Source organism: Vulpes lagopus, chromosome 2, assembly GCF_018345385.1.
Source record: "Vulpes lagopus strain Blue_001 chromosome 2, ASM1834538v1, whole genome shotgun sequence".
Taxonomy (NCBI): Eukaryota; Metazoa; Chordata; class Mammalia; order Carnivora; family Canidae; genus Vulpes; species Vulpes lagopus.
This window is the reverse complement of record NC_054825.1, coordinates 154,813,949-154,840,983: the sequence shown is the minus strand read 5'-3', so window position 1 is coordinate 154,840,983 and position 27,035 is coordinate 154,813,949. Positions and strand designations below refer to the sequence as shown.

General features: G+C 57.4%; 2 protein-coding genes across 2 annotated transcripts; one reads left to right on the top strand and one right to left on the bottom strand.

The window, feature by feature from the left end:
* Positions 1 to 1,575: 1,575 nt before the first annotated feature.
* On the top strand, positions 1,576 to 6,413 carry NUTM2F (NUT family member 2F). The gene is made up of 7 exons (XM_041733619.1): positions 1,576 to 1,591; positions 1,981 to 2,698; positions 3,501 to 3,629; positions 4,000 to 4,139; positions 4,565 to 4,845; positions 5,331 to 5,447; positions 5,664 to 6,413. Exons 1-7 carry the CDS (start codon positions 1,576 to 1,578, stop codon positions 6,411 to 6,413), a joined length of 2,151 nt encoding a protein of 716 aa, XP_041589553.1.
* Positions 6,414 to 18,134: 11,721 nt separating this feature from the next.
* On the bottom strand, positions 18,135 to 25,900 carry PRSS47 (serine protease 47). The gene is made up of 6 exons (XM_041733603.1): positions 25,708 to 25,900; positions 25,430 to 25,547; positions 24,774 to 24,962; positions 23,015 to 23,292; positions 22,445 to 22,611; positions 18,135 to 18,449 (listed from the first exon to the last, which is right to left on the bottom strand). Exons 1-6 carry the CDS (start codon positions 25,898 to 25,900, stop codon positions 18,135 to 18,137), a joined length of 1,260 nt encoding a protein of 419 aa, XP_041589537.1.
* Positions 25,901 to 27,035: the final 1,135 nt, after the last annotated feature.

Sequence of the window (27,035 nt, the reverse complement as noted above, 5' to 3'; positions counted from 1 at the left end):
CGTTCCTGGCTTTGACTCAAGGCGCACAACCATTTCACAGGTACTGATTCTAACACCTAGAAAAACAGGGCTAGAGGGTGTTTTTATGTCCTTTAATGTCAGGAAGAGGAAGATTTCCTGTCCCTTATTTCAGTAGTTAGCCCCACTGAGCCTAGACCGGCAGTGACATAGGACGCACTGAGGTCTCTTCGTGACCAGGAAGAGCTGAATACGTTACACCTTCCTGGTGCAGATGCCGATATAATACAAAGCCCAGCTAAACGCAAAATTAGATAGAGGAGGAACAGATTTGCACTCAGAGTATATCAATAATGCTGCATGAGACACAGTTGTGGAAATAGCTGATGCCCTGTTTATGTAAAATTCCAATTCAACTGAGTGTCCGTTATTTTTATTTGCTAAATCTGGCCGCCCTATTCTACAGGGTCCTCTGAATTGTAAAGGATGGGAGCGCTGCTGCTTCTACGATCTAACCTCCAGGAATACGGAGAAGAGCCACAGTAGCAGAACAAAGACAATCACTGTGCATGCGAAACATATTTGGGAACCTGTGTCAACGTTTAACCAGAGAGAAATATGCTTTCGGGTGTCAAAAAAGCAGAAATAGTTGCATTTACTTTTAGCCACATCCTACATGTCTCTCAAGATTTAAAGGACCAGGTGACACTGGTTTCCTGGGAGAAAGGGGCTGCGTTGCCAGGAGGAAGAGGCGGGAGGAAGAGGCGTCACAGTCCTTCCACGATGTACAGTTTGACTTTGAACCAAACAAAGGTATTGGGTATTGCTGGCTTGAAATTTTACACTAAAATAATTAAAGAGGTTAAAAATCAACATCTGACAACAGCATCATAAGCCGGGGAACAGAACCTAGTGATGTGGGATCTCCTGTGTGGAGGCTGTGCATCCCCTTAAGAGACGGGCCTTCCCGCCCAGGGGCTCACAGGGAGGCTGGCTGGTCCCACTGCAGCCGCACAGCCCCTGACACCTCAGGGCGGTGGGCACACGGCCCGGGGCTGGAGGCCGACCTGCAGCTACACCTGCGGTACCTGCTGACACAAGGCTGATTTGACACCCTCGGGGCCCCGTGGCCTTCGTAATCAGGGTCTGTGTTCCAAACTGGGTTCAGACGGTCCAGCCCCTGTTGAAGTAAGTCAGGAGCCAGGTAGGAAGCGGAGTGGCCGCAGGGACTCCAGCCTGGGTTCGTGGACCCCGACTGGGAGCAGGGAGGGCACCGAGGCACACGTGGTGCTGTGAATGTGGAGCACAGCCTTCCCAGTTGCCCGGGAAGGCCCACCCCCGGCAGGGTGCCCCGGTATCATTTGAAAAGAACTCAGGGTTCTTGCCTACCTGCCAGAGCCTGGCTCCGGAATGTCTCCCCACCCCCACCCGGGGCCTGGCCCTCCGCCCCTCCCCCGGGCAGAATGTCCTGAGTCCTACATTCTACCCGTTTAAATTCAAACTTTTCACTCCTCAACCTGCATCCTGAGCGTCTGCTGCAGCAGGTCACAGGGTGGGTCCTGCACGGGACTCCTCTGACTGTGGAGGCTGCCCTGCGGCAGCAGCCCTGCTGGGGGGATGGCGACAGGAGGAGGTAAGGCTGTAGGCGGGTGGATGGGGCAGATCTGGGCGGGCCTCAAATCCCTGGGATCCAACTGTGACGCTGGACCGGGCTGTGGGTGGGGTGAGGTGGAGGAAGGGGAGCTTGCTGGGCTGCGGGGGTCAGAGTCAGGGTCCCCGAGGCTGCCTCTCGTAGGCAGGCCGGCCGTCTTGGTGGGTGGGAGGGTCATTCCCCGCTGGAGGCCCGAGCCCGGAAAGGTGTGGTCTTCCCTCCCAGGGGGCAGGGGAAAGGGGCTGCACATCCTCCCTATAGAGTCCCCTCGTGGGAGGGTCCCTGCTCTGCCCCCGGGGACCCAGGGGCCCAGGGGCCCTCGGAGCCGGCTGCCACTCCCTGACTCCATCACCCTTTCCTTCTGTCCACAGCGTTTCCAGTGCTGCGGCCCCACGTGGCCACGGACATGGGCGCCTTTGCGTCTCCTTTCCCATCCCAGCCGTTTCCCGCACCCCCTCACGGCATACCCCACCAGTCCTCCTGGGCGCTGCCCCCGCCGCCCCTCCTGAACCGGCCCTTCCCCCCCAGTGGCCCCCTGGAGCTGCCATCCTTCCCCAGCATCCCGCTGGTGGCAGGAGACGCTGGCCACGGCCCTGGGGGCCCCGGGACCTGCAACGTCATTGTGCAGGTCGGGTCAGAACAGGGGTCATTGGAGCCCCTCCAGACTCAGAACATCGTCCTGACCCAGGCCCCCCCCACCTGGAACTCGGCGGGGGCACTCTGTGGGGGCGCTGCGTGTCCCACACCCGTGTTCTTGGCGGCCTCTGTGATGGTACCCGGCGTACCCGCCTCGGCCTTTGGGGGCTCCCAGGTCGGCCAGGGAATCTCAGCCCCAGGCCCTCTGGCTGCGGCTCTGCCACCAGCGGCCCCGCTAAGCGCCCTGGAGCACTTCGTAAACACCGGGCCGCCGCCCCCCGGGGCTGGCAGGGAGGGCAGCGGAGCCAGCAACCCGAGCGCTGTGTCGCCCAAGGACTCCTGTAACCCCAGGAGCGTTTATGAGAACTTCAGGCGCTGGCAGCGCTTCAAGTCCCTGGCCCGCAGGCACCTGCCACAGAGTCCCGACGCCGAAGCTCTGTCCTGCTTTCTCATGTGAGTACCTGGGGCCCGTGGCATGCCCCCCCCGGGGGACCTGGGACAATGCGTGGCGGGCAAGGCGTGAGGGGGGGCCACTCCGGGGAGGCACCTCTGGTCCGGTGACCATCTCAGCGGACCCCCAACCCCCGGGGAGCCTAGCCCACTTGACCTTGACCTTCCATGGGCCTCACGGTGCCATTGGCTGGGGCCTCGGGGGCAGAGAGGGCCCCACAAGAGAGGAGGAGCCAGGGTTAGGGAGCCGGGCCTCTGTAGTCCTGTCTCCTGGGAACACAGGATGGGGCCTCTCATGTGGAGGGGATGGCCCATCAGGTGGTATCGGCCACCAGGCCCTGCAGAGGCCACATGCAGCCCCATCCTCGATGTCCCAGAGGATGCCAGTAGGAAGGGGAGGCCCAGGCTTGGGAGGGGTCAGGGCGTGGGGTCCCTCCTCAGGGACTGGCACCGGCCTGCCTCTCTGTGGCCTCTGGGTCCCTCCTGAACTCAGGGGGACGGCCCTTCCCTCTGAGGACGGGGCTCCTGGTCTGGCCCCGGAATGTCAGGACTGTTGTTGTGAATGGCAGAGGCCAGGAGGAACGAGCCCCGAGCCCAGCCCGGCATCCCTGCCAAGGAGGCCAGGGGATGGTCAGCTGTGCTCCCGGGCAGGGGTGCGGGCGGGGCCAGCCGGGATGGCTGCTTCGTGCAGTCACCTGCCAGCTCTGGGCCACGTGCGTGGGTGGGGGTGCGCTCTGCTGTCCTGGGGGCGGGGCCTGGATGCCATGGAGCCCTGAGCCCTGAGCCCTGACCCCATGGCTTGCAGCCCGGTGCTGCGGACCCTGGCCCGCCTGAAGCCCGCGATGACGCTGGAGGAGGGCGTGTGGCGGGCCGTGCAGGAGTGGCAGAGCAAAAGCAACTTCGACCGGCTTATCTACTACGAGATGGCGGGAAAGTGAGTCAGGGTCCCCTGCCCAGGGCTGGGGGGCAGTCCAGGCCCAGGCCAGGGTCAAGGGGTGCCCGAGCTCGTCCCAGTGGGGCCCCCTCACCTCCCTTCCTGGATCCACCCTCCCCTGCTCTTGACTCACCCCTCCTTCCACCAGCTGGCCTGGGAATGGGGGGTGACCCCAAGTTCCCGCATGGTCGGACTCCCTGCGAGGGAGCGTGGGGGAGGGGCTGCACATCCAGCTGACTGCCTCCTTGGGGGCCGGGGTCACGGCCTCCCCTCCAGGCCCCTCCTCTCCTGGTCCCTCCACCTGCTGCCAACTTAGGGGGCTCCCCGGCGGGGCCCCGTCCTCAGTGCGGCTGGGCCTCCTCACCTCCAGGTTCATGGAGTTTGAGGTGGAGGAGGAGATGCGGATTCAGAAGTTGCAGTGGGTGAAGGTGGCCCAGGGCCTGCCTCCTTCAGCCCCCCCGAAGCCTGAACTGCGGGGGCCCCCGGCCCCAGGGACGGCCCCACAGCCAGGTACGGACCCACATTCCCATGGGAGCTGTGGCCACAGCAGGGTCTGGGGCAGCCGCTGTCCCCCGGGCCTGTCTTCTCCCTCACGTGGACGTGGCCACAGAGAGCCTGGAGTCTCAGCGCCCTGTGTCAGGACGGGTCCCAACCTGGAGAACTTCTCCTGTCCCCCCTCCCGTAGGGGTCCCTCCAGCAAGTCTGCCTGGGACGTGGGCTGTGTGGGGAGACCCTTGGAGCATTGGGGGGGTCACACCCACTCCCCGTATGGCTCTCAGATGCTCCTCCCTCCCGTCCCCCGTCCCACGGGGGCTGTGGTCTCAGGTGGTCCCGCCCCCACCACTTACCTCTGAGCCCCCCCCCACCCCCCGCTGCCCTCCCAAGGCGCTGCTGGAGCCCCTCACGCCCCCTTCCTCCTTCCTGCTCTGTCTCAGCGTGCATTCCCAGGAAGGCGGGTTCCAGGGCCAAGCCATCCCGCCGGCAGCCACACAGACCCCGGCGGCCCCGAGACAACAAGGCGCCCAAGGAGATCCCCCCTGAGGCCGTGAGAGAGTACGTGGACATCATGGACAGGCTGCTGGGGACTGCCCTCTCTGCCCCGGGGGGCCCAGTGGCTGAACGGGATGAGGACAGAAAGGAGCCACAGTGGGACGAGGACCCGGGTCTCCTGAGCTACATTGACCAGCTGTGTTCCCAGGAAGACTTCATCACCAAGGTGGGCTGGCCCGCAGCCTGCTGTCTAGAAGGTTCCCGGATTGGCCTCCAACACGGGGATCGGGGCTGCGCCCAGACCTCTGACACAAAGCTCCGTTCCGTGTTCCTGAGCTGCGTGTGTGCTTGTCTGTGTGCCTGCGCGTGCGTGTGTATGCCTGTGTGTGTCCATGCAGGCATGTGTGTATACTGTGTGTTTGCATGCACGTGTGTTCGTGCACGTGTGCCTATGTGTGCGTGCGTGTGTGTACCTGTGTGCATGCAGGTGGGCGTGCAGGTGTGTGGGTATGTACTTGTGTGTGTGCCTTTATGTCTGTGTGCACACCAGTTTGGGGGTGTGTGTGTGCATGCCTGTATCCACTGACTGCGATGTTAAATCATCCGGCCTTTGGAGAAGAATGGGGGGATCCGCACCTTCCAGGGTTCCTGCAGCACATCCTGGCCCCAGGGGCTCCTGCCAAGCTTACCCACGCCATTCCTCTGTCCCAGGTGGAGGCAGTCATCCACCCTACGTTCCTGGCGGAATTGCTTTCCTCGGAAACTCAGCTGGACCTTCAGGCCCTCGCTGAGAAACTGGAACGGGAGGAAGGATTGAGCCTTGCAGAGGTGAGCCTGGGGAGGGAGGGCACCAGGTGAGCCACGGGAGGGAGGGGACCAGATGAGCCTGGGGAGAGAGGGGACCCGGTGACTGGGAGGGAGGGGACCAGGAGGATGTCAGGAGAGCCACAGCCCCCAGGGCCCCCCTCCCTCTCCCCCCCCCCATGCCACCGTCCCCCCTCCCCCCTCACACCTGTGTGGCCACCATCACCTCCTTCCTTCCAGCTGGTGGAGAAAAGACTGGTGGCCTTGAAGGTGGAGGCTGGCGTGCGGACCCCCCCGCATCACTGCACAGCCGGGTGGGGCTCCGGTCCTGAGTGTGAGGCGGGTGCCCAGCTGGGGGCGGGCGACGGAGCCTGCGCCCCGGAGACGGCCGGCCAGGAACCCCAGAGGCAAAGCCGCGCGCACACGCACCTGTGGAGGCCCAGAGCCTTTGCTGGCTCCCCGGGACGACCAGAGCCCCCTGCGCCGTGGGCCGCACGGCCCCCCTCCCCTCCCCAGGGTCAGAGGTGCGCCTCCCTTGGCCCCGGCTCCCGGGGAGCCCCCGTTCTCAGGGAGGCCCCTCCCTCCCGGGACCCTGGGGGGGCCATGGTCGGCTCCAGTGAGGATGAGGAGCTGCCCAGCCTGGCCTTCCTCCTGGCCTTGCAGCACAGCCTGCTGCCCTGGGAGTTCTCCCAGAGTCCCACGCCCGACCGCCACCTCCCCAACCCCGCACGGCGGAGGACCCCGTCTCCCCAGAGGAGAGGTCTGGGCCCCGCCGCTCCCCTGGCCCCCAAGTCCTGGAAGCGGGCTCTGTGGGGGGGCCCAGACCCTGCAGGGAAGACGTCCCTCCCTGGGGCCCACCTCAGGGGCTCTGGGCATTCGGCCAAGGCCAAGGCCAAGGCCGTGGGGCCGCTTCACCCCTCACAGCCTCCAAAGAGAAGGTGTGACCCCTTTCCGATGGGGAGCAGGAGGAAGCGCCACTGCAGCCAGTAGGGGGGGGGTGCCCTCTGCCCCTGCCTGGGGCTCCCTGCAACCTTGAGAGGCCTCCTCACCTGGGCTGGTCCTGCCCAGGGGGGCAGAGAGAAAGGGAGGGAAGGAGGGAGGGAGGGAGGGAGGGAGAGAGGGAGAGGAAAAGGGAGGGAGGGAGGGGAAGAGGGAGGGAGGGAGGGGCCCGGTGGCAGCCCCCTGGGCACTGTGTGCACATTGGGAATAAAGATGGTTGTGTTGAGAAAGGCTCCGTGCTGCCTTCCTGGGGGTGTCCAGGTTGTGCCCGACAGGGGCCCCCACACGAAAGAAGGGCCTGAGCGGGCCTTCTGGGGCTTCGGTCACCATTCCACCTCCCCACCAGGGAGGATGAGGCAGGGCCTCCAGCCCGGGGATCCTCAGCTCCTGTGGGGCTCCTGGCGTGGGGGCCTCTGGCCTTCTGGTTGGAGGAGCATCTTCTAGTCCCGGTGCGGGGGTCGCTACAACAGGAGGGACTGTGGGGATCCTATGGTCCCCAAGAGGACGGACACGGGGATAGATGAGGGAGGTTGGGGGGGTGGCGCTGCCCCGCTGTGCATGCAGGAATGACCGCCCTGGGGTGGACACCAGGGCCCTGGCGGGATTTCTGGGCCACACCATCTCCTCCGGCCTCCATGCTGTGGTGGCAGTGCAAGGGTACTGGCCAGGGTCCCTGGGTCTTCAAGGACACTCCTGGGTACTGCTCCCCCTTCCTGGGGGCCCCCTGCATGAACAGTTGAGGACACACACTTGTATTCACGCAGAAAGCAGTTCTTATTGACAGCCCGTGACCCACACCTGGAGGGCAGTGGGGCCAGGAGTCCACAGGTCCAGGGCCGGTGGGGGCTGGGACCCAGGCTGAGAGGCCCTCCTCATGGCCCCCCCTGGTATACCCCGCTGGCACAGACCCCCACACACACATCAGAGAGGGCTTCTGCTTAGCTGGTGACAGTGAGCTGAGCAGAGACTGGGAGACAAAAGACCCCAGGAGGAGATCCCACTGCCCCACTACTGCCCTGCTCTCCTGTCCCCCATCTGCTCACCACCCTCACCGGGTGCTCTAGCCCCCTCCGTCCCCTGCCCTCCCCAGATGCTCTGGTCCCAGGAGTGAGCACCCTGGCCCTCAGCCTGCTTCCCTCCTGGCCGACGCCTCCCGTCCAGGGTCTGGGTCCTGGGGCCTGTGTGGGGTTGAGCGTGGCCCCTGACCGCTCACCACACACAGATGTGCTGGCCCTGCAGCAGGATGGGGCGAAGGCCTTCCAGGTCCTAGGGACACTTGGCTCTCTGCCTGCCCTCCTCCCCACCCCCAGCCAAGAGCTCGGTGAACATAGGGACTTGTGCGGGGCCTCGTCTCGCTCCACAGAATCCGCAGGCCGCCCCCAGGGTCTCCCCCACGTCCTTCCCTTCCTGTCCAGGCAGGCGGTGCTGACAAGGCCCCCACCCTCCTGTCCCCCCAAAGGGGAGGTTTCCTCTGGGCCTCACTCCCCGCTGCTGCCCTTCCCCATCCAGCTGGGTCTCCAGAGAGAGGACTGGGCTCAGGGGCCCAGCAGATGCACACCGTGTGGGGGGCTGGTCAGAGGTGCCCCCTCTGCTTGTCACCCCACTCTGTCCCCGCCCACAGCGTGCACACAACAGGTGCTGGACCCCAGTGCCGTGGGGGAAGACCTGCCTGATTTCTTTAGAAAATAGGAGATCGACCCAGGTGCTGGATGTGACTCCAGGAGTCCCGAGGGCCCTTCCCTCTGGGATGCCTCGTGTGCACGCCTGGGCCCTTGGTGTTCCGTTCAGTAGAATGTCCTGGGATTGGGCTGTGCCGTCTCAGGGCTCATCGTCCCATCCTCCCCGAGTCTCTGAAGCTCAGATTCCTCCCTCATTCCATGGTCTGTCCTTTGGAATGTACTTTGTCTTGGTTCATTCTGAAGGTCATGTTTCAGGGACATGTGCTGTGGGGGAGCGTACAAACCATATGGGCATTAAATGTTGTTCCCCAACCACACACACCAACTACAGAGGCTCTCCTGTCTGTAGGGCTCCTAACTGATTCTTGCAGGGGGTCATCACCGTCAGCCAGTCCCGTCCTGTTGCACAGTCTGCGAGCAGGACCCAAGCAGATGCTGGTTCTCTCGTGCTCCTTCCTAATGCAGAGAAGGAGAGCCCCTGAGGCACTAGTCCCACAGCCCCCTGCCAATGCTGCCCTGTGGAGGCCCCAGATCCAGCTGCTGGACACTGACCTCCCCACTCCGTGATGCGTTTGCATCCCTTCTCCATGAATCTAGGGGATCCAACCAGGGTCCACAGTCATCGTCGGCCTGCATCACTCTCATGTGTTATTTTCTTCTTTAATGAAAATGGGTAAAGTCATCTAAATGTCTCAACCTTATAGATAAATGTGTAAATGCAATAGGAAGCAGTATAGAAAATCCATAGACATAAGCAATGTTAACATCTATTTTGAACCCAGTCAATTATAATATAAAAGCTGTATTAAGACATCTGCATGGAATACCATTCACTGGTTTAAAGTTTATGGTTTATAGCTTTTAGCCTATTTATAGAGTTTTTACCATTGCCACTATAAATTTTAGAATTTATCAGCTACAAAAGAAATCTCATCCCCTGTCACAGTCACCCTGTCTCCCCATCTGGGCCTCAGCCCTATGTTCATCCCCCTCTGTCTCCGCAGACCCACGTACCCTCGCTTCCATATGAGTGGAGTCATACGACATGTGGCCTTTCATATCTCTTCACATTTCATTTAGGACAGTGATTCCAAGGGGTGCCATGTGCTTTCACACATTCCCAATACTATTCCATTGTGTGGAGATGCTACTCTTTGTCAAACCCATTCATTGGCTGACTTGCTTAGGTCATTTCTACCACTTGGCTAATATGAAAATCCTGCTGTGAATGTGTGTGTGCAAGTGTTTGCGGGGATGCACATTTCATTTCTCTCTTTTTTAAAGATTTTATGTATTTATTCATGAGAGACACAATGAGAGAGGCAGAGACACAGGCATAGGGAGAAGCAGGCTCCATACAGGAGGCCCGATGTAGGACTCAATCCCGGGACTCTAGGATCACGACCTGGGCCAAAGGCAAACACTCAACCACTGAGCCACCCAGGCATCCCACAGGTTTCATTTCTCGTGGTGACACACCTGGAAGTGGAAAAGGCTGTGTCATGTGGCATCTGTATATTCAGCCTTTTTAAGAACTGTCGGACTATTTCCAAAGTGGCTGTACCATTTTAAATGTCTCCATCGGCAGTGGAGAAGGATTCCACTTTCTTTCCACTTCTAGACAATGCTTGCTATCATCTGGGTTTGTTTTTTTTTTTAAGATATATTTATTTATTTGAGAGACTGAAAGAGAGAGAGAGCACACACAGGAGGAAGGGTGGAAGGAGAGAGAATCTCAAGCAGCCTCCACAATGAGCCCAAACCAAGATCCCTGGACCCTGAGATCATGACCTGAGCCAAAACCAAGAGTTGGACACCTAGCCAGCTGAGCCACCCAGGCGACCTCCCCGCCATCATCTGTTTTCCTGGTAACTGTTATCTTTGTGGTTCTGAAGCCATCTTCATGGCATCTCAGTGTGGTTTTGGATTGCATTTCCCTGATGTGGAACATCTTTTCAGATGCTTATGGACCTTTCTGTAACTTGTTTGGAGCAATGTGCATTCATCCATTGCCCATTCATTAATTTGTCCTTTATTATCGAATTGTAAGAGTTCTTTATATATTCTAGATAAAGTCTTTTTTAGAGAGATGATTGCAAAAATATTCCCCCCTTCTGTGGGCTGCCCATTACTTTGTGAATAGAGTCCCTCACAGTAAGAGAGCATTTAATTTTAATGAAGTCCAATGTATGTATTTTTTTTCTTCTGTTGTTTGTGCTTTTGGCATCAGATCTCGAGAATTTTTTCCAATTGTGAAACTCTCCACACGTTAAGCACGGATTCTCACCGCCTCCCCCTCCCCCAGGCTTCAGCCCCCACCTTTCCGCTTTCTGTCTCTATGGTTCAGACTACCATAGATACTTGTGTGAGTGCAATCATAGGGTATTTTTCCTTTGTCCAGATGCGCTGGTGAGACAGGCGTGTGATAGATACTCTCATGCCACAAGGAAAAAATGGGAAGAAGGGAGGGGGTGAGGGGCCCCAAGCAGGTCCAAGCTCAGCGCTGCAAATCCCATTAGACCTTAATGTGTGAGTGTAACCTTCTGGGTGCAAAGCTTTTACTCCAGGACCAGGGAGGCAGGAATATGGTGGCAGCAGCCACAGGCCCTCAGCTTGTGGGATGCTGCTCACCCTGCAGCTCTGGGACGGGGGCAGTCTCGTCCTTGGAAACTGAGGTCCCCAGGCCTGGGCCCTGTGGGCCCATGCTGAGATTTGCTGTCCTGATGATGTCTGTACTGCCTTCAGGTCCTTTTTCCCTTTGCTCTAAGGGAAGCACAAGTTCATGGCCCAGTTGCTCTATTCTCCCGTGTGAAGAGCCCAAGAACCCCGTCAGCCTTCCCTATCCCTGGCACTGTCATTGGCGCTGGCGCTGGCATCTGTGGGGCAACTGATTAAACACATGAGCCACCCCCATCGTCTCTTTGCAATGTGGCCCAGCCACCCCATAAGCAAGCTTTCCTGTCCTCGCCCTGGAGGAGGAGGAGGCCGAGAGCTTTCAAAATCTCCACATTTTGATTCCTTTTTGATTAATAATTCTGTCAAAAAGCCCGTGAACCCCTCCACAATCTGCGCAAGATTTGGGCTGTAGGGGTAGGCTCAGAGATTTCAGTAAAGGTTTAAGAACCTCTGGCTTAGACGGGCAGGAGGCAGCGGTGACCCTGGGTCACCTCCCGCGGCAGAGCGTCTACAGGCTGCACCATAAATAGAACCCCGCCGTGTGCCTGGCCATGGCAGCTGGCAGCTCCTGGCTGTGTGGCCGCAGTATGATCATCTGCTCCCCATGAGTTGCCGTGCTCCCCAGAATCAATGGACTCACAATCCGGACATAGACGCTGAGTCTGAAGCCCCCGGTGCCCCGAGAAGCTGTGTCCTGTCATGTGGCCCGGGAAGTACCTCCTTGTCACCGCACCTGTCATGTAAGGCTCCATGTCCTCGGGACCTCGCTCATCCTGGGAGGCAAGTGAGTGTGACAGCCAGTGCTGTGGGGCCCTGCAAGCCCAGAGCCAACACCAGAGCCTGACGGGTACCACTGAGGGAGACAAGGAGGTGGGCACAAGTGACACGTCCGTCTGTGAGGCTCCAGCTTCCCTAGGTTTCTGCCTCCACTTCCCTGCCCCCTGGGCCCTGCTCTGAAGAGCCCACCTTTCTGTTGTCGTTGCTTCACCAGGGGATCAGAGGGCTTTGCCTGCTTATCTATATCCTCAGGCCAGGTGTTTGAGGCCTGGCTTGCATACACTGAGGAAATCGTACACATAGGAGTCAGGATTGCAGCTTGTGGGCACGGAACCCCAGAAGGACAGGTGGGGGTGCTGGCCTGGGGGATGGACGCCACAGGCTCAGGACAGGTAAATCCTCCCAGGAGCGACTTCCCAAGTTGCTTTTGGTCCCTGATCCCCACAGAGGTTCTGGCAGGTGCTCCCAGCAAGCCCCAGGCTCTGTGTGCAAGAGACCTGGGGCTCCACCTGCCACCATGGGAAGCAGAGCTGAGGAGGCTCACCCTCTCTGAGAGTGGCTGCTCATAACTCCACACTAAGGGGCCTCTTCTCACTTCTGTGCCCTGCATTTGATGTACTGACTCTTCCCTGGGGTTCACCCCTGAAGTTGACTTGCATTCCTGTGTCACATCCAGTGATCCCCACCATCTGCCCCCAGACACTCGAAGGGGTCTCCACACCTGGGAAAAGTGACATCTTGCCTAAGTCACCAGCCCACTGGTGTAGAACCCAAGAAGGCCTTCAAGAGAGAAAGACCAAGGACTTATAAAGATTTTATTTATTTATTACTGAGAGACACAAAGAGAGAGAGAGAAAGGGAGAGGCAGAGACACAGGCAGAGGGAGAAGCAGGCTCCATGCAGGGAGCCTGATGTGGGACTCGCTCCCGGGACTCCAGGATCATGCCCTGGGCCAACGGCAGGCACTAAACCGCTGAGCCACCCAGGAATCCCCCAAAGACCAAGGACTTTAAAGAGACTGGGTTAGTTTTAGGAGCATGGGCTGCAAGACGAGATGTATTCCTGCTCTTCTCTGATCCACAGAAAGAACTTCCCCTTCTTTGGAATTGAAAGTTGCAAAGAATGTCAAGAAATAATAGTTTAAGTGGACGACACATTCGTGGAATCAGGGAAGTGACTGCCACATACAGGGTGTGCAGAGGAGATACCTCATCCTAGGTGCAGCATGGTGGTGGCTTGATTGAGAGAAAGGCAGGTACTAGTCGACCTTTTGTATATAATACAGATCAAGGTAAACCAAAGGTTACTAAAAGTCTCGTTTTAGGGCAAGCTTGCTTGTTTTGCAAGATGTGCTTCTAGTCAATTGGGGTTAGGATGTCCTTTCTTATGAAATGATGGTGAAAAATAAAAGATGGGCAACCTCATGAGAAATTGCACCTTTATCTGGGTTCGAGGAGTCAGGGGTCATAATGAACATGTTGACTGTTGAAGTGGCAAGAGGGCAGGGTTAAATTGTCCAAGACTGCTTCCCTGTGGACCAGCCTCCCTGAGGTTTCATGGACACTGCTCATAGCCATAGCCAAGGCCCAAGGCTGTCAAAAGTGGTAAGCCCTGCCTGGTGGCTCAGCCATGGGCCTACCGAACATCACAGCTACAACCACAAGCTCAGAATCAGATGCTGACCAGCAAGGGAGAGGCTGGTGTTCCCCTCATTCTGAGTGTTCACTAGATGAGAGTGATTGGGCCTGAGTCCTGTGGATCATGGTGCTAGTTCTAATCCCTGCCCACACAGGGCCTAGGATTCTCTGATGAGACACCAGAAAGCACTAGAGCTTGAGGGTTGGGCCCCTCTTCTGGGTCCTGGATTCTGGATCCTTGGATCCTGTGTGCTAGCCCAGAAAGCAAGGATAATGGAGACCCACAAACTCCCACTCTTCCCCTGATAAACATGTCTCTGGCAGCCTGGAGTTTATATTTTGGGGGCATTTCCTTATAGTTGCTCTAATACAAAAGACTGAGAACTACTATGTAATATTAGTGTTTGAAAAGTTTACTCCAATGATATTTGAAGAATGCATTTAAAGTACCTAAAAGAAACATAACTGCATTTTACTCTACTGGTCCAAAGTATAAGCTTTAAATAATATAAAAATGACAATAATAAGAAGAAAGCCTCCAAATTTGAAAATTAAGATGCATACATCTAAATAATTCATGGTTAAAGTAAGGATCTCAAGGAAATTTTAAAAAATACACAGAACTAAATGAAAATGAAAATACAACATATAAAATATGGTAGGATCCAGATAAAACACCGCCAAGAGGGAAACAAATGGCACTAAATGCCCATATCAGAAAAGAAGGACGTTCTCAAATTAATAACTTAAGTTTCCACCATAGAAAACTAGAAAAAACTAGCAAAATAAAAACCAACACATGAAGAAGGAAGGAAATAATAATACATTATGATTAAATGGAATTTATTCTAGGAATGCAAGCCTGGGTCAATATTCCAAAATCATCAATGTAATCCACCATATTAGAAGAGGACCCACATGGTCATAGCAGTTAATGCAGATAAAACAAAATTCAATATGCATTTATGGTAAACACTCAGAAAACTAGGAACAGAAGGGCACTACCTCAACTTATCAAGGAATATCTACAAAAAAATCCTACAAAAAAATGATACAGAAGATATCATACTTAATGGTGAAAGAACGGATGTTTTTCTCTTAAATTCAAAAACAAGACCAGGGCATTCTCTCATCTCTCCTTTTCAGCTTAGTACTATAGATACCAACCAATGTAGTATGGCAAGAAAAAGAAATAGAGACAAATTAAAAGAAAAGAAGTATTACTGTCCATATTCATGGATGACATGACTGTTCACATAGAAAATCCAAAGAAATCTATAAGAAAATGCTTAACAAATGACAATCACTCTATGAAAGTTTCGGGATACAAGATCAATACAGAAACATGAATTGTATTTCCTAATACTAACAATGAACAATTGGAAACCAGAATTAAAAACACAATGCCATGTGCAATAATTCCAAAAAATGAAATATCTGGCTATAAATTTTTTTAAAAAGAGAGAATCTGTATGTTAAAACCAATAACACTCTGATGAAAGGAACCAAACAAACCCTAAATAAATAGAGATACATCGCATTCATGGATTGGAAGACCATGTAGTAAAATGTCTACTTTCCACAGAATTCTTTCATCAATCTAGACAAGTTTATTCCAAGATTTATAGAGGAAAGGTAAAGAAACCAGAATAGCTAAAACTGTTTTGAGAAAGCAGAATACAATTGGAGGATTTTAAACCCTGACATAAAGCTATAGTTAAGGCAGTGTGGTGTTGGTGGAGGGATAGGGATGTGGCTCCATGGACAGGACAGAGAAACAGAGACTGACTACAGAAACAGTCACACACAGATACAGTTAACTGGTGTTTCAGAAAAGTGCAAAAGTGATATGATGGAAAGAGGATAGCGTTACTAGCAAATATCAAAAATAACTCAAAATGGATAAGCAATTTAAATGCAAGATATAAAACTCTGAACCTTTTACAAGATAAGGTAGAAGAGCATCTTTGGGTGCCAGGGCTTGTGAAAGATCTCTTAGACCCTACAGCGAAAGCATCAGCCATAAAAGAAATAAGAAAAAATTGGACTTCATCAAAATGAAAACGTTTCCTGTAGGAAAGGCCCAGTTAGAGACAAGAAGCCACAGGTCTGGAGAAGCTACCTGCCCTACCAGAATCGGGAAGGGGTTTTTCTCTGACCTACTCTTGAGAACATAATAAGGCTACTGGAGGAAACCCTTGTGCAAGTGTGGTACCAGCCCCACCCCCCACCCCCGCCCAGGCTGGGCCCCAGTGCCTTTGACTCCCAGGCTGGTCCACGCAGGCCTCTGGCGGGCCACCAGCTACCAGCTACCATGTGGGCTCTCCAGCAGCTCTTCTGCTAGTATGAGCAAGCTGGGATCCCTGATGTGCTGGTGTCTCCAATTTTCTGGGCCATGGTTTGCCCTGTGACCTCAGTTCTCTGCTGGGTCTAAGAAGAGCTGTTGTTTAGTCTGTTCGATTGTTTTCATATTTTGTGGATTTGGGAGTTCCTTAGACTCCAGACTGGAAACGGAAAGCCTCTAAGCGACTCTTATCGCTTTGTTCTCACATCTGTAACGTGTCTGGAGTTGACTTGGCACTAAGAGCTGGTGGCCCCACCACGCCAGTGTCCCATCTAGGGGGCAGGGAGTCCCCAGTGGCAGATCTTCCAAGTGCCTCTGGCCACTGATGCTGCATGTTCCCCTCCAGGCCCCGCTCCCAGGCTCCTGGCTCCTCCGCTTGGCCCCTTGCCTCCACACCTGCCTCAGTGTGCCGACTCAGGAGTGGGTGTCTGGGACCCACTCTGGGACAGGTCCATGGGGAGGGTGGGCAGAGTGACAGCACCTGAGGGCAGCCTGCTGGGATTTGAAACAGCAAGGAGCTCCAACTTCCCGACAAACAGAAGTAGGTTTGTGTTCCTGTTGTGCTACTTACCACCCGTGCCACCTCTGAAATGCTACAGAATCCTCTAAGGAACTTCACTATCTCTAAAAGGAGACTAAAGCAAGATAATAATCCTGAGCACAAAGCTGGTTGCAGGTGAGGTATGTGTGGGATGAGGTCTGAGTGCCTGCCAGGGGTGGGGAGGGGGGTGCAGGGAAACATCCAACTCCAGAGCTCAGCCAGCTGCGGCTGCCACGGTTGGCAGGAGAGAAGGTTAGGACCACTGCAGAGGCCAGGGCTCCAGCAGAGCTGCCCACGCTGCCCTGAGCTTGTGAGAGCAAGAGGACTCACCGGTGTCTGGGGGCCTGAACAGCTCTACTTGGGGCCCCAGAAGTGAATTTCCCACCGAGGGAGGGAAAGCTCACCTTCCCCCTTCCAGAGACAGCTGAGCCAGTGGCAGGCACACAGCTGGACACAGGGTCCCTCACTGGAGGGGCTGCGGCCTGAGGGATAGCTAGGGCAGGGAATGCCAGCAATGCCCACTCAGGTGTGAGCCCTGGGGACACACCTTCTTGGGGCCTCCCAAGATCATCCTGGAAGGCAGTGCCTGTAACGGTGAGGTCCCAGTGTTAAAGGGACGTGAGTCCATTTTTGCCCATCAATCAGGAGGGATCCAGGGTAGTTAGATGATGCCAGAACTGGAAAGAATCTGCACTTGGTCTGTACTGGATGTGCATAAATGGGAGCTTTCCCACCCTACTGTGGGTGTGAGGGCTGGGGTGGGTACACTGTGAGGCTGGAACTCTGTGGGTGGCATCAGGGCCCTTGCAGGGGAGATGGCAGGAAGGATACCCTAGAACATTGCTTCAAAACTTATCACCTGGCTGCAAGGTCCTGGGTCAGCTAAGCAGGAACAGTGACAGCAGGATCCAGCTGCTCAAGTGTGTAGACACCACAGGCAGACCGGCTGGTGAAACCAGGAAGCAGGGGTTTCGCATGGAGTCGGGCCCCCTCCGAGTGGGGGCAGGGAGGCCATGGGGAGAGGTGAGGAAGGTGCTGGGAGTCCACTCTAGGAACAGAGGCTTGAGGACCGCCAGCTCAGTCTGGCATCGGCCTCCTCTGTTCCTGACTCACTCCTAGACCCTGAGTCCGAGAGCCCTCCTGCTGCCTCCAGAACTCCCCTCCTCACAGCCATGCACCCCAGTCCCCGTGAATCACCTGCAATCCAGGAGCTTCCCTCCACCTGCACTGGGAGTCCCTCCCCTAAAGTCCTGGATTGACATTTCTCTACTTTGGAGGAGACTCTTGCTCTGAGGACACCCCATAAAGTGTCTGACTTCTGATTATGGGCTGAATTGCGTTCTCCAAAATTCTTATATTGGAGTCCTAACTCCCAGCGCCTCAGAATGTGTCTTTGCAGGGGTGGTTAAGGGTAGACGAGGTCACCAGGATGGCCCTAATCCCCTATGACTGGTGTCATTCTAAGGAGATCTAGTCACAGACAGGCCCAGAGGGATGACCGCGTGAGGACAGTGTCTGCATGCCCAGGAGAGAGGCCTCGGGGAAACCAGCCTTGCCCAGGCCGCACTTTGGACTTCCAGCCCCTGGGGCTGGGAGAAGATATGTTCCTGCTGTTTCAGCCGAGGACTCAGGTGTTGTTATGAGGCCTGAGCTGCCTGATGCACCTCGTGGGAAGGCCTGCATGCTCTCCGTGCTCTCCACGCTCTCCGTGCTCCCCGAGACAGGAGCAGAGTCTGAGTGGAGACGGCCTGCTCACTTCCCAGCTGGCAGCCCTAGCTCCATCTGGGGACGGTCTCCTGACCAGTCCCCTTTCCTTGTACTGGAAGCCACATGCCTGACCTCTAGGGAAGGGGCAGTGTGGTCCCAAGACAGGAACAGGATGAGTCTTTATTTTTGTTTTTTTTCTGGCTTGGCTTGGCGGGTGGCAGCTGATGGGTGGGAAAGTCCAGGAGAGGGAATTGCTGAGAGCCAGTGGGGCTGAAGTGGGGAGGTGTGGAAGGTTCTGGTGACCAGACTGGGGCCCAAGGCAGAGAGCTGACTGGGGCTAGTGGGGAGGGGTCACTGCAGGGCCTGCTGGGGGTCTCTGAATGCACACAGCAGCAAGAGCCAGGTCTGGGGAGGCACAAGGGCTGCAGGGCGCCCAGAGGAGCTGGCCGTCTGCAGAGGCTGGCCCGGAAACGGGGTCTGAGGAGCAGATGTGGGATCAGGAGGAGGTGTGAGCATCTGGATCTCATGGATCCAGTCGGAGAAGTAGCCAACCCTTGTGAAGACGCTGGGGTAGATGGGGTGGCGGCAGTCGAAGCCCCAGCTGGCCAGCCCCATGAGAACCCAGGCCGTGGGGAGCTCGCAGACGAGGGGGCCCCCGGAATCACCCTGGGAAAGAGAGGATAGTTAGTGTGAGTGAGCAGAATCTGGGAGCAGTGGGCAGGTGGGGCTCATGAGCCTGAGAGTCTGTGTACCGTCTGGTCCGCTGGGGTGGGCCTGGGAACTGCGCTTCAGGGGGCTACGACGGCCCCCACGACTGTGCCCTCTGCCCTGCACCCAGGGAGTGGCTGGCCACTGGCACAAAGCTCTGCCCAAGGCCTAGAGGGGGCAGCTGCAAGGACAGGCCAGGGGGGCTGGCTGCGAGTGGAGCCTGGCCAGCCAAGGCCTCCCCGACCCTGTCGGAGCTGTAGCACATCCCCCTGGGTACCCCGCCTTCTCATCCACGTGGGACTTCGGTTTTCTCTCAGCCTCTTGGTCAAGCATGTCCTAAAAATGCCCAGGCCAGGCCTGGTGGAGACAGCCCACATTGCTGGGGGGCAGGGGCAGCAGGCGGGGTCCCCTAAGGGCCACTGGGAGTCCCTGGAGCCCTGAATGCTGGCCAGGCAGGGTCATCCAGCTAGACATCCCTTTAATTCACAGGCCAAAGGAAGGCTCTCATGCTGGGGACCCTCCCTCAGGCCCGTGAGCTCTCTGACAGGGTGGGGAGGTCAGCTGGGGAACCAGTCGGATGGGGCTTCCCTGAGCAGAGACACCGAAGAGTAGACAACCCAGCCACTGGATTCAGGGGCATGGGGAGTGGTCAGGGTGCAGGGAGGGACACGGTAAGGACCCGGAAGGCGGGGTGCAGGCAGTGGTTGAGGGGCCCGGGGAACACTCTGGCACAAGCCAAGAGGAGCTGCTGCATGGGCTGCAGGAGGTTCCCTGCCAGTGGGCAGGAGCCCGGGCGGCCAGAGTCACAGTCAGATCTGGGATAAAGGAGCCCACAGGGCCTGAGGAGGAAATCAGAGCTTTTCTTGTTGCTGGGTAGGGAGAGAAAGTCGCAGGTTGCGCAGGCGGCCTGGGTCCCCGTGGGAGGGGGCGGCCAGGAACTGGGAGGGAGACCCGCGCGTGTGCCCATGTGAGGACTCGGGTCTGTTGGGCTCTGGCAGGACCCAAGCTGCTGGGGATGTGGGTGGCAGCGGGTGGACGCTCCTGGAGGAGTGGGTTAGGGAGACTCAGTACCATCCAGTGGTGTGGGGGGTGGTCTTTAAGGGAAGGGAGCAGAGTGGGTGGGCAGGGCTCCTGTGGGAGCCCAGGAGGTCCAGGCAGTGCGAGGCAGGCGGGGAAGGCCGCTGGGCTCAACGGTGATGGCTGACGCAGAGGGCTGGGGGAGGTTGCCTGAGGGAGAAACAAGGGCACCGGGTGTGGCCATCTCATGACCCTGACAGGTGCACGGCTTCATCCCTGGAACCTGCAACCACACACAGCAAAGGGACCGTGGCCCAGTTGGGGGTCTGGAAACAGGAAGGTTGTCCTGGGGTGTCTGGGTGGGTGGGCAGGAAACAGTCCCATAAGGAGCCGTGTGCTCTGAGGACGAGGTGCCGGTGGCCTGGGAGCTGAGGAAGGCAAGGAGATTCCCCCTGTGAGCCTCCTGAAGGAACCAGCGGCACCCCCTCCTCCCATTCTAGACTGTGGACCCCTGGAAATGTCAGATGACCATCTGTTGCTTTAGCCACCCAGTTTGAGGTGGTGCATTACTGAGGCCCCCAGACTCTTGCAGAGGCTCCCGGGAGAGTGGTGACACCTCACCCCCACCCTCAGGTCCCCCAGCAAGAGGGCCTCCTGGCTCCCACGGGGCTCTCAGCAGGCAGAGGAAACCCCAACACCAACGTAGCCCGTGCCAAGCGCTCCTTGGTTGGCACCAGTGCAGGGACAGAGCAAGGGTGCGTGCGTTCGGCGGGGCCCAAGAGGACACACGGAGCTCAGATCCGGGAGGCAGATCAGCTGGAGAACGCAGGCCAACACGTGTTCCCACAGAACAGGCGCCACAGTGAACTGTCTCCAGAGCCTCAAGCGGGGGATGCGCTCAGCACCCCGTTCTTGGGTGAGGAAAGCTGGCCGGGGTCCCAGCACTGACAAATGACAGACTGAGACCAGACACGGGTCCATCCACCACAATCTAGCACGGAGTCACCCTGCAACGACCCCCACCCCATCCTGCCCTCAGAGCAGCTTCCAGTGCCCTGCGCAGGGGAGGGGCGCTTCAGGGGAAAGAAGAGAGCAGGGTGAGCCCCAGAGCAGCTGGCCTGGCAGACGGGTCCAGACGGAATCTCATGTCCAGACAGAATCTCATGGACAGGCTGTGTGACCGGCAGACTAAGGGAGGAGGGGGCTCCTGGGTGTCCTGATCAGCTGGGCCAAGGGCACTAGGGACATCCAGCCCACTGGCCGACAAAGAGCATCGGCTCCGAGTTCCACAGGCAGGGCCTCCACAGGAGAGGGCAAGTGCGGGGAGGGATCAGAAGGGAGGGCCAGGGTGACAGCCAAGTGGGGACGCAGGTTGGGCCCTTCGCCTCAGCTTTGGGTGCAGCTGGCCCTGTGAGGAGGTGGCATGGGAGCATCCATGCTGTCAGCTGAGACCCGGGAACCCAGAAACCGGGTCAACCTCCCAGCAGGAGGGCAGGCAGCTGGGCCTCCTCCTCTGGCTCAGCAGCGAGAGCGCGGTCAGTGAGGCCTCCCCCCAGGCCCATTTCAGCTCCCCTCTGTTTCCTGTGGCCACCAACACGCACAACCACAAACCAGGGGGGCTTCAGAAACTGACCTCTCCTGCTCTGGAGGCCAGAGCCTGAGCTCAGTGTCTCCGAGCCTTTCCTTCCATCTTTCCACACCAGTCATTGCATGTAGGGCCCCTCTGAATGCAGAACGGTCTCATCTAGAGACTCTAATCCCACCTGCATAGTTCCCAGTAAGGTCATGTCCCAAGGTTCCAAAGGGACACGCATTTGGGGGACAGTGTCCAGCCCATTACACCATCCTTTCAACATTCCCATGAAGGAGGCCTCAGAATCCCACACAGGCTTGGAAGATGCCCCTGGAGCCCCAGGGCAGAGCTCTCCCCTACTCCCTCTTCCCTCCCCTCCTGGGTCCCTTCCGTGAAGGAGCCTGAAGTGCTAATCGGCTGGGAGCAAGCTCGGAAGCCCGGTGGGCTTGGAATCTGAGCACCAGCAGGACTAGCCGAGCTGCCTTATATCAGGCTGGCCATGCTTCCTCGTTGGCCTCCTGGCCCACCTGCAGGATGGGGCCTCGTGCACAGGGGAAGGAGACCCTCACAGTCCACACGCCCAGCCATGGACGCCTACACAGAACATACAAAAGTGCAAAATGCTCCTGAAAGAAAAAGACGGACAGCCCAACAGAAAAGTCAGAGGAGGAAAAACCAGGAAGGAAACTTTACCGAAGAAGACACTCGAGGACGACAAACATAGGAGAATTTATTTAACTTAATTAGTCACAGGAAAACACAAATTAGACTGCTGTAAGATACCACGATGCCTGCACAGCAAAATGAGCAAAGGTGGAGACAGCCCGGAGTTGGTAGGGGTCCGGCCCGTCTGCAGTGCGAGGTCTGCAAACACCTGCCAGAGCCGGGCCTCTGCACACCTTCACTGGGACTACTCTAGTCATGGGCTGCTGTGGATACAAGGAGGACCAGGTGTAGATGAAACACTTGGAATGAAGGGGACCAAAGACTCAGAAGCTCCGAAAATCGTCCTCAGGGGCAGAAGTGGCGACAGGACCCAACACACGCGACCAAGCCCCACAGCGCAGTGGGAGCAGACGACGCCCAGCATGAGTGACAGGCACAGCTGAGTCACAGACCCACCGCCAAGGAGCCCCACATGGGGACACTTCCGAGTGCGATCTGAGGTGTGCAAGGCAACCTCAGAAGGTGACCAACGTAAGTGGGTCACATGTGTACTGAGCCGAGCCACTGCACGCACCTGCTACACTTCACTAGAAAGCCCAAAATGCCCTACAAGAAATGCCGTGGGGATCCCAGGGGCTGTCCTAGCTCAGGGAGAGCCCGGCGCAGGCAGGGGAGAAAGAGACACAGCCTCACTCACCTGGCAGATGGCCTTCCCTGTCGAGAAGTCCCCGGCACACAGCATCTCGTCCTGCACAGAGTAGGCTGTGCTCTTGCTAAGTCTTTGTCTGTATAGGTCGTTACAGAGCTTGTTCCCGATGAGGCCCACCTTCCCCTCCTGCAGGCGGAAGGGCGAGTGCAGCTGCTCTGTGTCAACGAGAAGGGGCGGGTGACACGTGCTGTGGGGAAGCCCAGCCATACCACGCCCTCTGCCCCAAAACCTGGTCCCTGCCCTCAAGAAAGAACCAGCCAGAGAGAGAGACAGAGTGAGAGAAACAGAGTGAGAGAGACACTGAGTGAGAGAGTGAGAGAAAAGAGAGAGAGAGAGAGAGAGGCTGGATGGCCCTGTGACTGGGACAGTCCTTCGGACACAGGGAACTCAGAAGCTAGAATCAAACACTGTTCAGAACCAGAACTGCCATGGCCCAGGCCTCTAGAAACGAGGCACAGGGGCCCCACAGAGGCCCCAGGTCCCGTGGTCCCTGGCCTGCGGACCCCTGAGGCAGAGCCACGCCACCCTCTTCCCTCCCGACTCTGCACACCCCCTCACTGTCCTCGCTGAGCATCCCCCAGCCGGTGATCCAGCAAGACAGGTTGCCTGACAGCTGCATGCCAGGGCTCGGAAGGCAGGCGGGGGCGATGTAGGGAGTGAAGTTCAGCGGCAGGTGCAGCTGCAGCATGACGATGTCACTCCCAAAGGGGTGACGCTTCTCGAAGTCTGGGTGCATGATAATCCGGCTCAGGGATATCTCCTGTGTGTGCTGGGTGTGCTGGTATAGCTGGGTGCTTCCCAACAGAACCTGGTAGTCCGCTGGGTCGTGGGACTTGCTGGTGGAGGAGAGCACAGTCACTCTCACCTCTGAGCAGGGCCAGCGCACTCCGTACCCCCATCTAAGTGCCCATCCCTCCAGAGGCAGCTTTTGTCTCCTCTTCCCAACTGTTTTGAGGCCAATGAATCTCCTTCCCCAGCGTCAGCCCCATACCTTCCCCACTCCACCTCACCTTGGAGGAGCAACTCCTCAAGCTCAAAGCTCCTTTGTGGGGCCTCACATCAAGGTCTTTCATTCCACAGAGGAGCTCCAGCTCCAACCTAGCTCTCCCCAGACACTTGCAAGCTCCCCACGGCCCAGTTTCAGCCTTCCTCCTGGCCCTTCCTCCCATAGGCCCCTTCCTCCTGACAGGTGCTTGTCCACTTGGTCATAAGCATTCACAGGAGATTTGTTACACCAGCAAATGAGCTCAGGACATGGAATGTCACCCTGTGCCCTGAACGTGAGTGACGAACTTCTCACCATGCAAGGCCGCCACCTGGAAAGCCCTCCTCTCTCCTGGGGCCCAGACCCTTCCCTCTGGGCCATGCCCACTAGGTGGGGGGCACCGCACGTCTCCTGACCTCCCTCCCTGTCTAGGGGGCCACTCTTCTCTCTTTTTTTTTTTTTTAAGATTTTATTTATTTATTCATGAGAGACACAGAGAGAGAGAGAGGCAGAGACACAGGCAGAGGGAGAAGCAGGCCCCATGCAGGGAGCCCGATGTGTGACTCAATCCCAGGACTCCAGGATTACACCCTGGGCTGAAGGCAGGCGCTAAACCACTGAGCCATCCAGGGATCCCATGGGGCCACCCTTCTTACCCACATTGGCTTTCTCTCCTGCCAGCATGGAGACACCCCCTTGCCATGGAGAGGCTCCTGTGTGGCACAGGGAGATTCTGAGGGGCCCTGAGAGTCAGTCAGTGCCTGAGCTCTAGCTCCCTAACCTGGGATGGGATGCCCCCATTCCCTTGAGACCCCTCCTCATCTGGTCAGAAGCTGAGCACCCAGCTAGGCCCAGGGGGCCAGAGGAGTCAGCCTCCTGAGCAGCCAGTGAAGGTCAGGGAGCCCACCTCCCACCTTGGCAGCCTGGCAGGGGGTCCTGGCAGCCACAGCTCCTCCTGGGCATGCAGTTCTGCAGAAGTGATAAGAAAAATCAGCCAGCTGCTGGCTATGTGTGCAGACCCAAGCCTGATGCCCAGGAATATGCTGAGGAGACCCCTAGCCCGAGGAGGCAGGCAGCCGGTCTGCGCCACAGGACAGACCCTGCCAGTGCCCTAGGCCATGTCTGTGCTGGGGGACAGGCAGGGCTGAGGGCAGAGGGTGAGGTGAGCAGGGAGCACTTGCAAGGTGGAGGAGACACAGGTTAGAGGCCACACACTGCTCCAGAGCACTGCCCAGAGGAGCTGGCACTGGACACCTGTCACCCCTTACGGCTCTGCCCCTTGCATCCCGCTGCCCTATGGCCCCTCTGCTTGCACCAGGAAGGAGAACTCACTTGAGAAAGCAGTGGGCTGTGGAAACCAGCCAGAGGGAGTCAATGAGGACGGCTCCGCAGAGGTGCGAGCGCTGGTACAGCAGGCTGGCCTGCCACGGCCACTGGCCTGCCAGCACATTCCGGCCACCGAAGATCCTCCCCATCACCTTGGGCTTCCCACACACTGTGGAGACACCCCCACCACCCCATCTGCATGATAGAGACACGGGCGACTGCAAATGATGCGATCACTGAGGCCCTCCTCCCCTTCGCAGATGCAGAAGCCAAGGCCAAGGGTCAGGAGGTCTGGCCAAAATGGCAGGGTGGCCTCGGGCTGCTGCTGAGGACTGGCCAGCAAGCCCTGTGGGGATAAGGGCCCAGGTGTGGCAGGGTGGGGCCAGACAACCAAGGGTGGCCTCAGCAGCGTCTCCAGGCACACAGACATCCCTGATCGCACCTGCCGGGGACTGGGCGCATCCCAGACACTTCCCTCAGCAAGCACGCCTCCATCTCCTCCTGTCCACAGGACAGGTCAGGCCGGGGCCACCCCACCCACATCTCAGGGAGGGAGGTTCCCGGGCAGGAGTCTATGAGCCTCTCCCCCGACTCAGGATGCTCTGTTTCTCACAGAAGAGGAAGGGGGCCAAGGAAAACAGCCCTGGGTCTGGGACTCACACGGGGTGGGGGGCGCGGGAGGGCAGGGGTATGGCCGGGACCCCCGGGAGGTGGCCTGCCGGGGCCCCTCATTCAGCAGCAGACCTCCCCGACCCAGCCCCCAGGGCCGGGCCTTGCTACCTGCCCCGTTCCAGGGGGTCCACAGTGGGGCCTGTGGCTGCCCGTGTGGGGGTTTGGGGTGTCCCAGGGCCTCCAGGTGGGAAGGGGCAGAGAGAAGATGAAGCCTCCGCTGCCCCACCCCTCCGGGAACCCCTCCGCCCACACGCCGCCCCTAACGTACCTGCTCCCGGCGCCAACCGCTGCGTTCCGCCCGCCGGCCGCCGGGGCTCCTGGGCCACAGCCTGGTCCGCAGCGGGCGCCGGGGCGTGGGAGGTCACCGGCCAGGACCCTGGCGTGCCCGCGGCCAGCAGCAGAAGCCAGAGCAGAGCCACCAGCCAGCCTTGGCCTTGGGGCGCCGGCGCCTCGGTACCCATCGTGGGGGCCGCTGACCCCGGCCTGACCTGACTGACCTGACCCTGTGCCCTGACCCCGTCCTGATCCCAGACCCTGCCCCTGGCCCCACCCCACCGCCGTCCACACCCCAGCACCATCTCCTCCTAACTCTGGGCACTGACCCTGCCCAGACCACAGCCCAGCCTGGACCCAGGCCTGGACTCCTCTCCACACCTGGTCCTGACCCTCAGGGCTGACCTCTTGCCCAGCTGCTCCCGGCATGACCCAACCTCAATACAATCAAGTTGCTCCTAGAACTCAAGAGGAAAGACAGTAGACTCCATATAGAAAAGTAGGAAATGTGTGAGCAGGTAATTCAGGGGAGAGGGGATGTGAAGGATCCACAGGCAGGAACACACACTTAGTGGAACTGATAATGGAGAAAGCAGGAGTGAAACATTACAGTCTGCCATTTTCAACCATCAAATTGCAAACATTTTCTGAGATGATAAAGACCCCTAAACCTCTGTGAGTCAGTGACTTCTCTGTAGCATAAAGGGAACATCCAGACGTCAGACATGCTCCCCATTGTCTGTCTACTCCACAATGTGATATCCTGCATGTGTTGGTATTTGGAGTGAGATCCTACCATTCCACACTCACGTCCTTATGTGTACAGGGAAATTATTTTATTCATCACAGAGTCTGGGGGCAAGAGAGTAAGGGAATAACAGCTACACACAGTATACACTGAAATATCAATTCTGTTTTGTTGTTTGGAGAGACAGAGAAAGTGCATGAGTGGAGAGGGGCAGAGGGAGAGAGAATCCCAAGCAGACTCCACGCCCAGTGGAGAGTGGATATGGGGCTCGACCTCACAACCCTGAGATCAGGACTTGAGCCAAAACTAGGAGTCGGACACTTGATTGAGCCATCAGCGCCCCTGAAATATCAATTTAATAATTACTATTATTATTTATTGAACACAGGAGCTGAGGGGCACTCAGCTTTACTTTTTGGCTAAGAACTTATTCTACTATAAATTAAAAAACTCAAATTTTAGGTTTTGGTGAAACTATACTTGTGTTAAAAAGCATGTATACCAAAAAAAAAAAAAAAAAAAAAGCATGTATACCTCAATATCCAGACTGAATAGCTGGTGAACTCTCTAGAAGG

Bases quoted from the DNA above. Each gene is read 5' to 3' on its own strand.
- PRSS47 (XM_041733603.1), bottom strand. From the start codon at position 25,900: ATGGGTACCGAGGCGCCGGCGCCCCAAGGCCAAGGCTGGCTGGTGGCT. The intron at 25,548-25,707 runs GTACGTTAGGGG...GGAACGGGGCAG, and splicing joins GCGGTTGGCGCCGGGAGCAG to GTAGCAAGGCCCGGCCCTGG. The intron at 22,612-23,014 runs GTGAGGGGGTGT...TCGTTGACACAG, and splicing joins GGGGATGCTCAGCGAGGACA to AGCAGCTGCACTCGCCCTTC.
- NUTM2F (XM_041733619.1), top strand. The intron at 2,699-3,500 runs GTGAGTACCTGG...CATGGCTTGCAG, and splicing joins GCTCTGTCCTGCTTTCTCAT to CCCGGTGCTGCGGACCCTGG. The intron at 4,846-5,330 runs GTGGGCTGGCCC...CCTCTGTCCCAG, and splicing joins AGGAAGACTTCATCACCAAG to GTGGAGGCAGTCATCCACCC.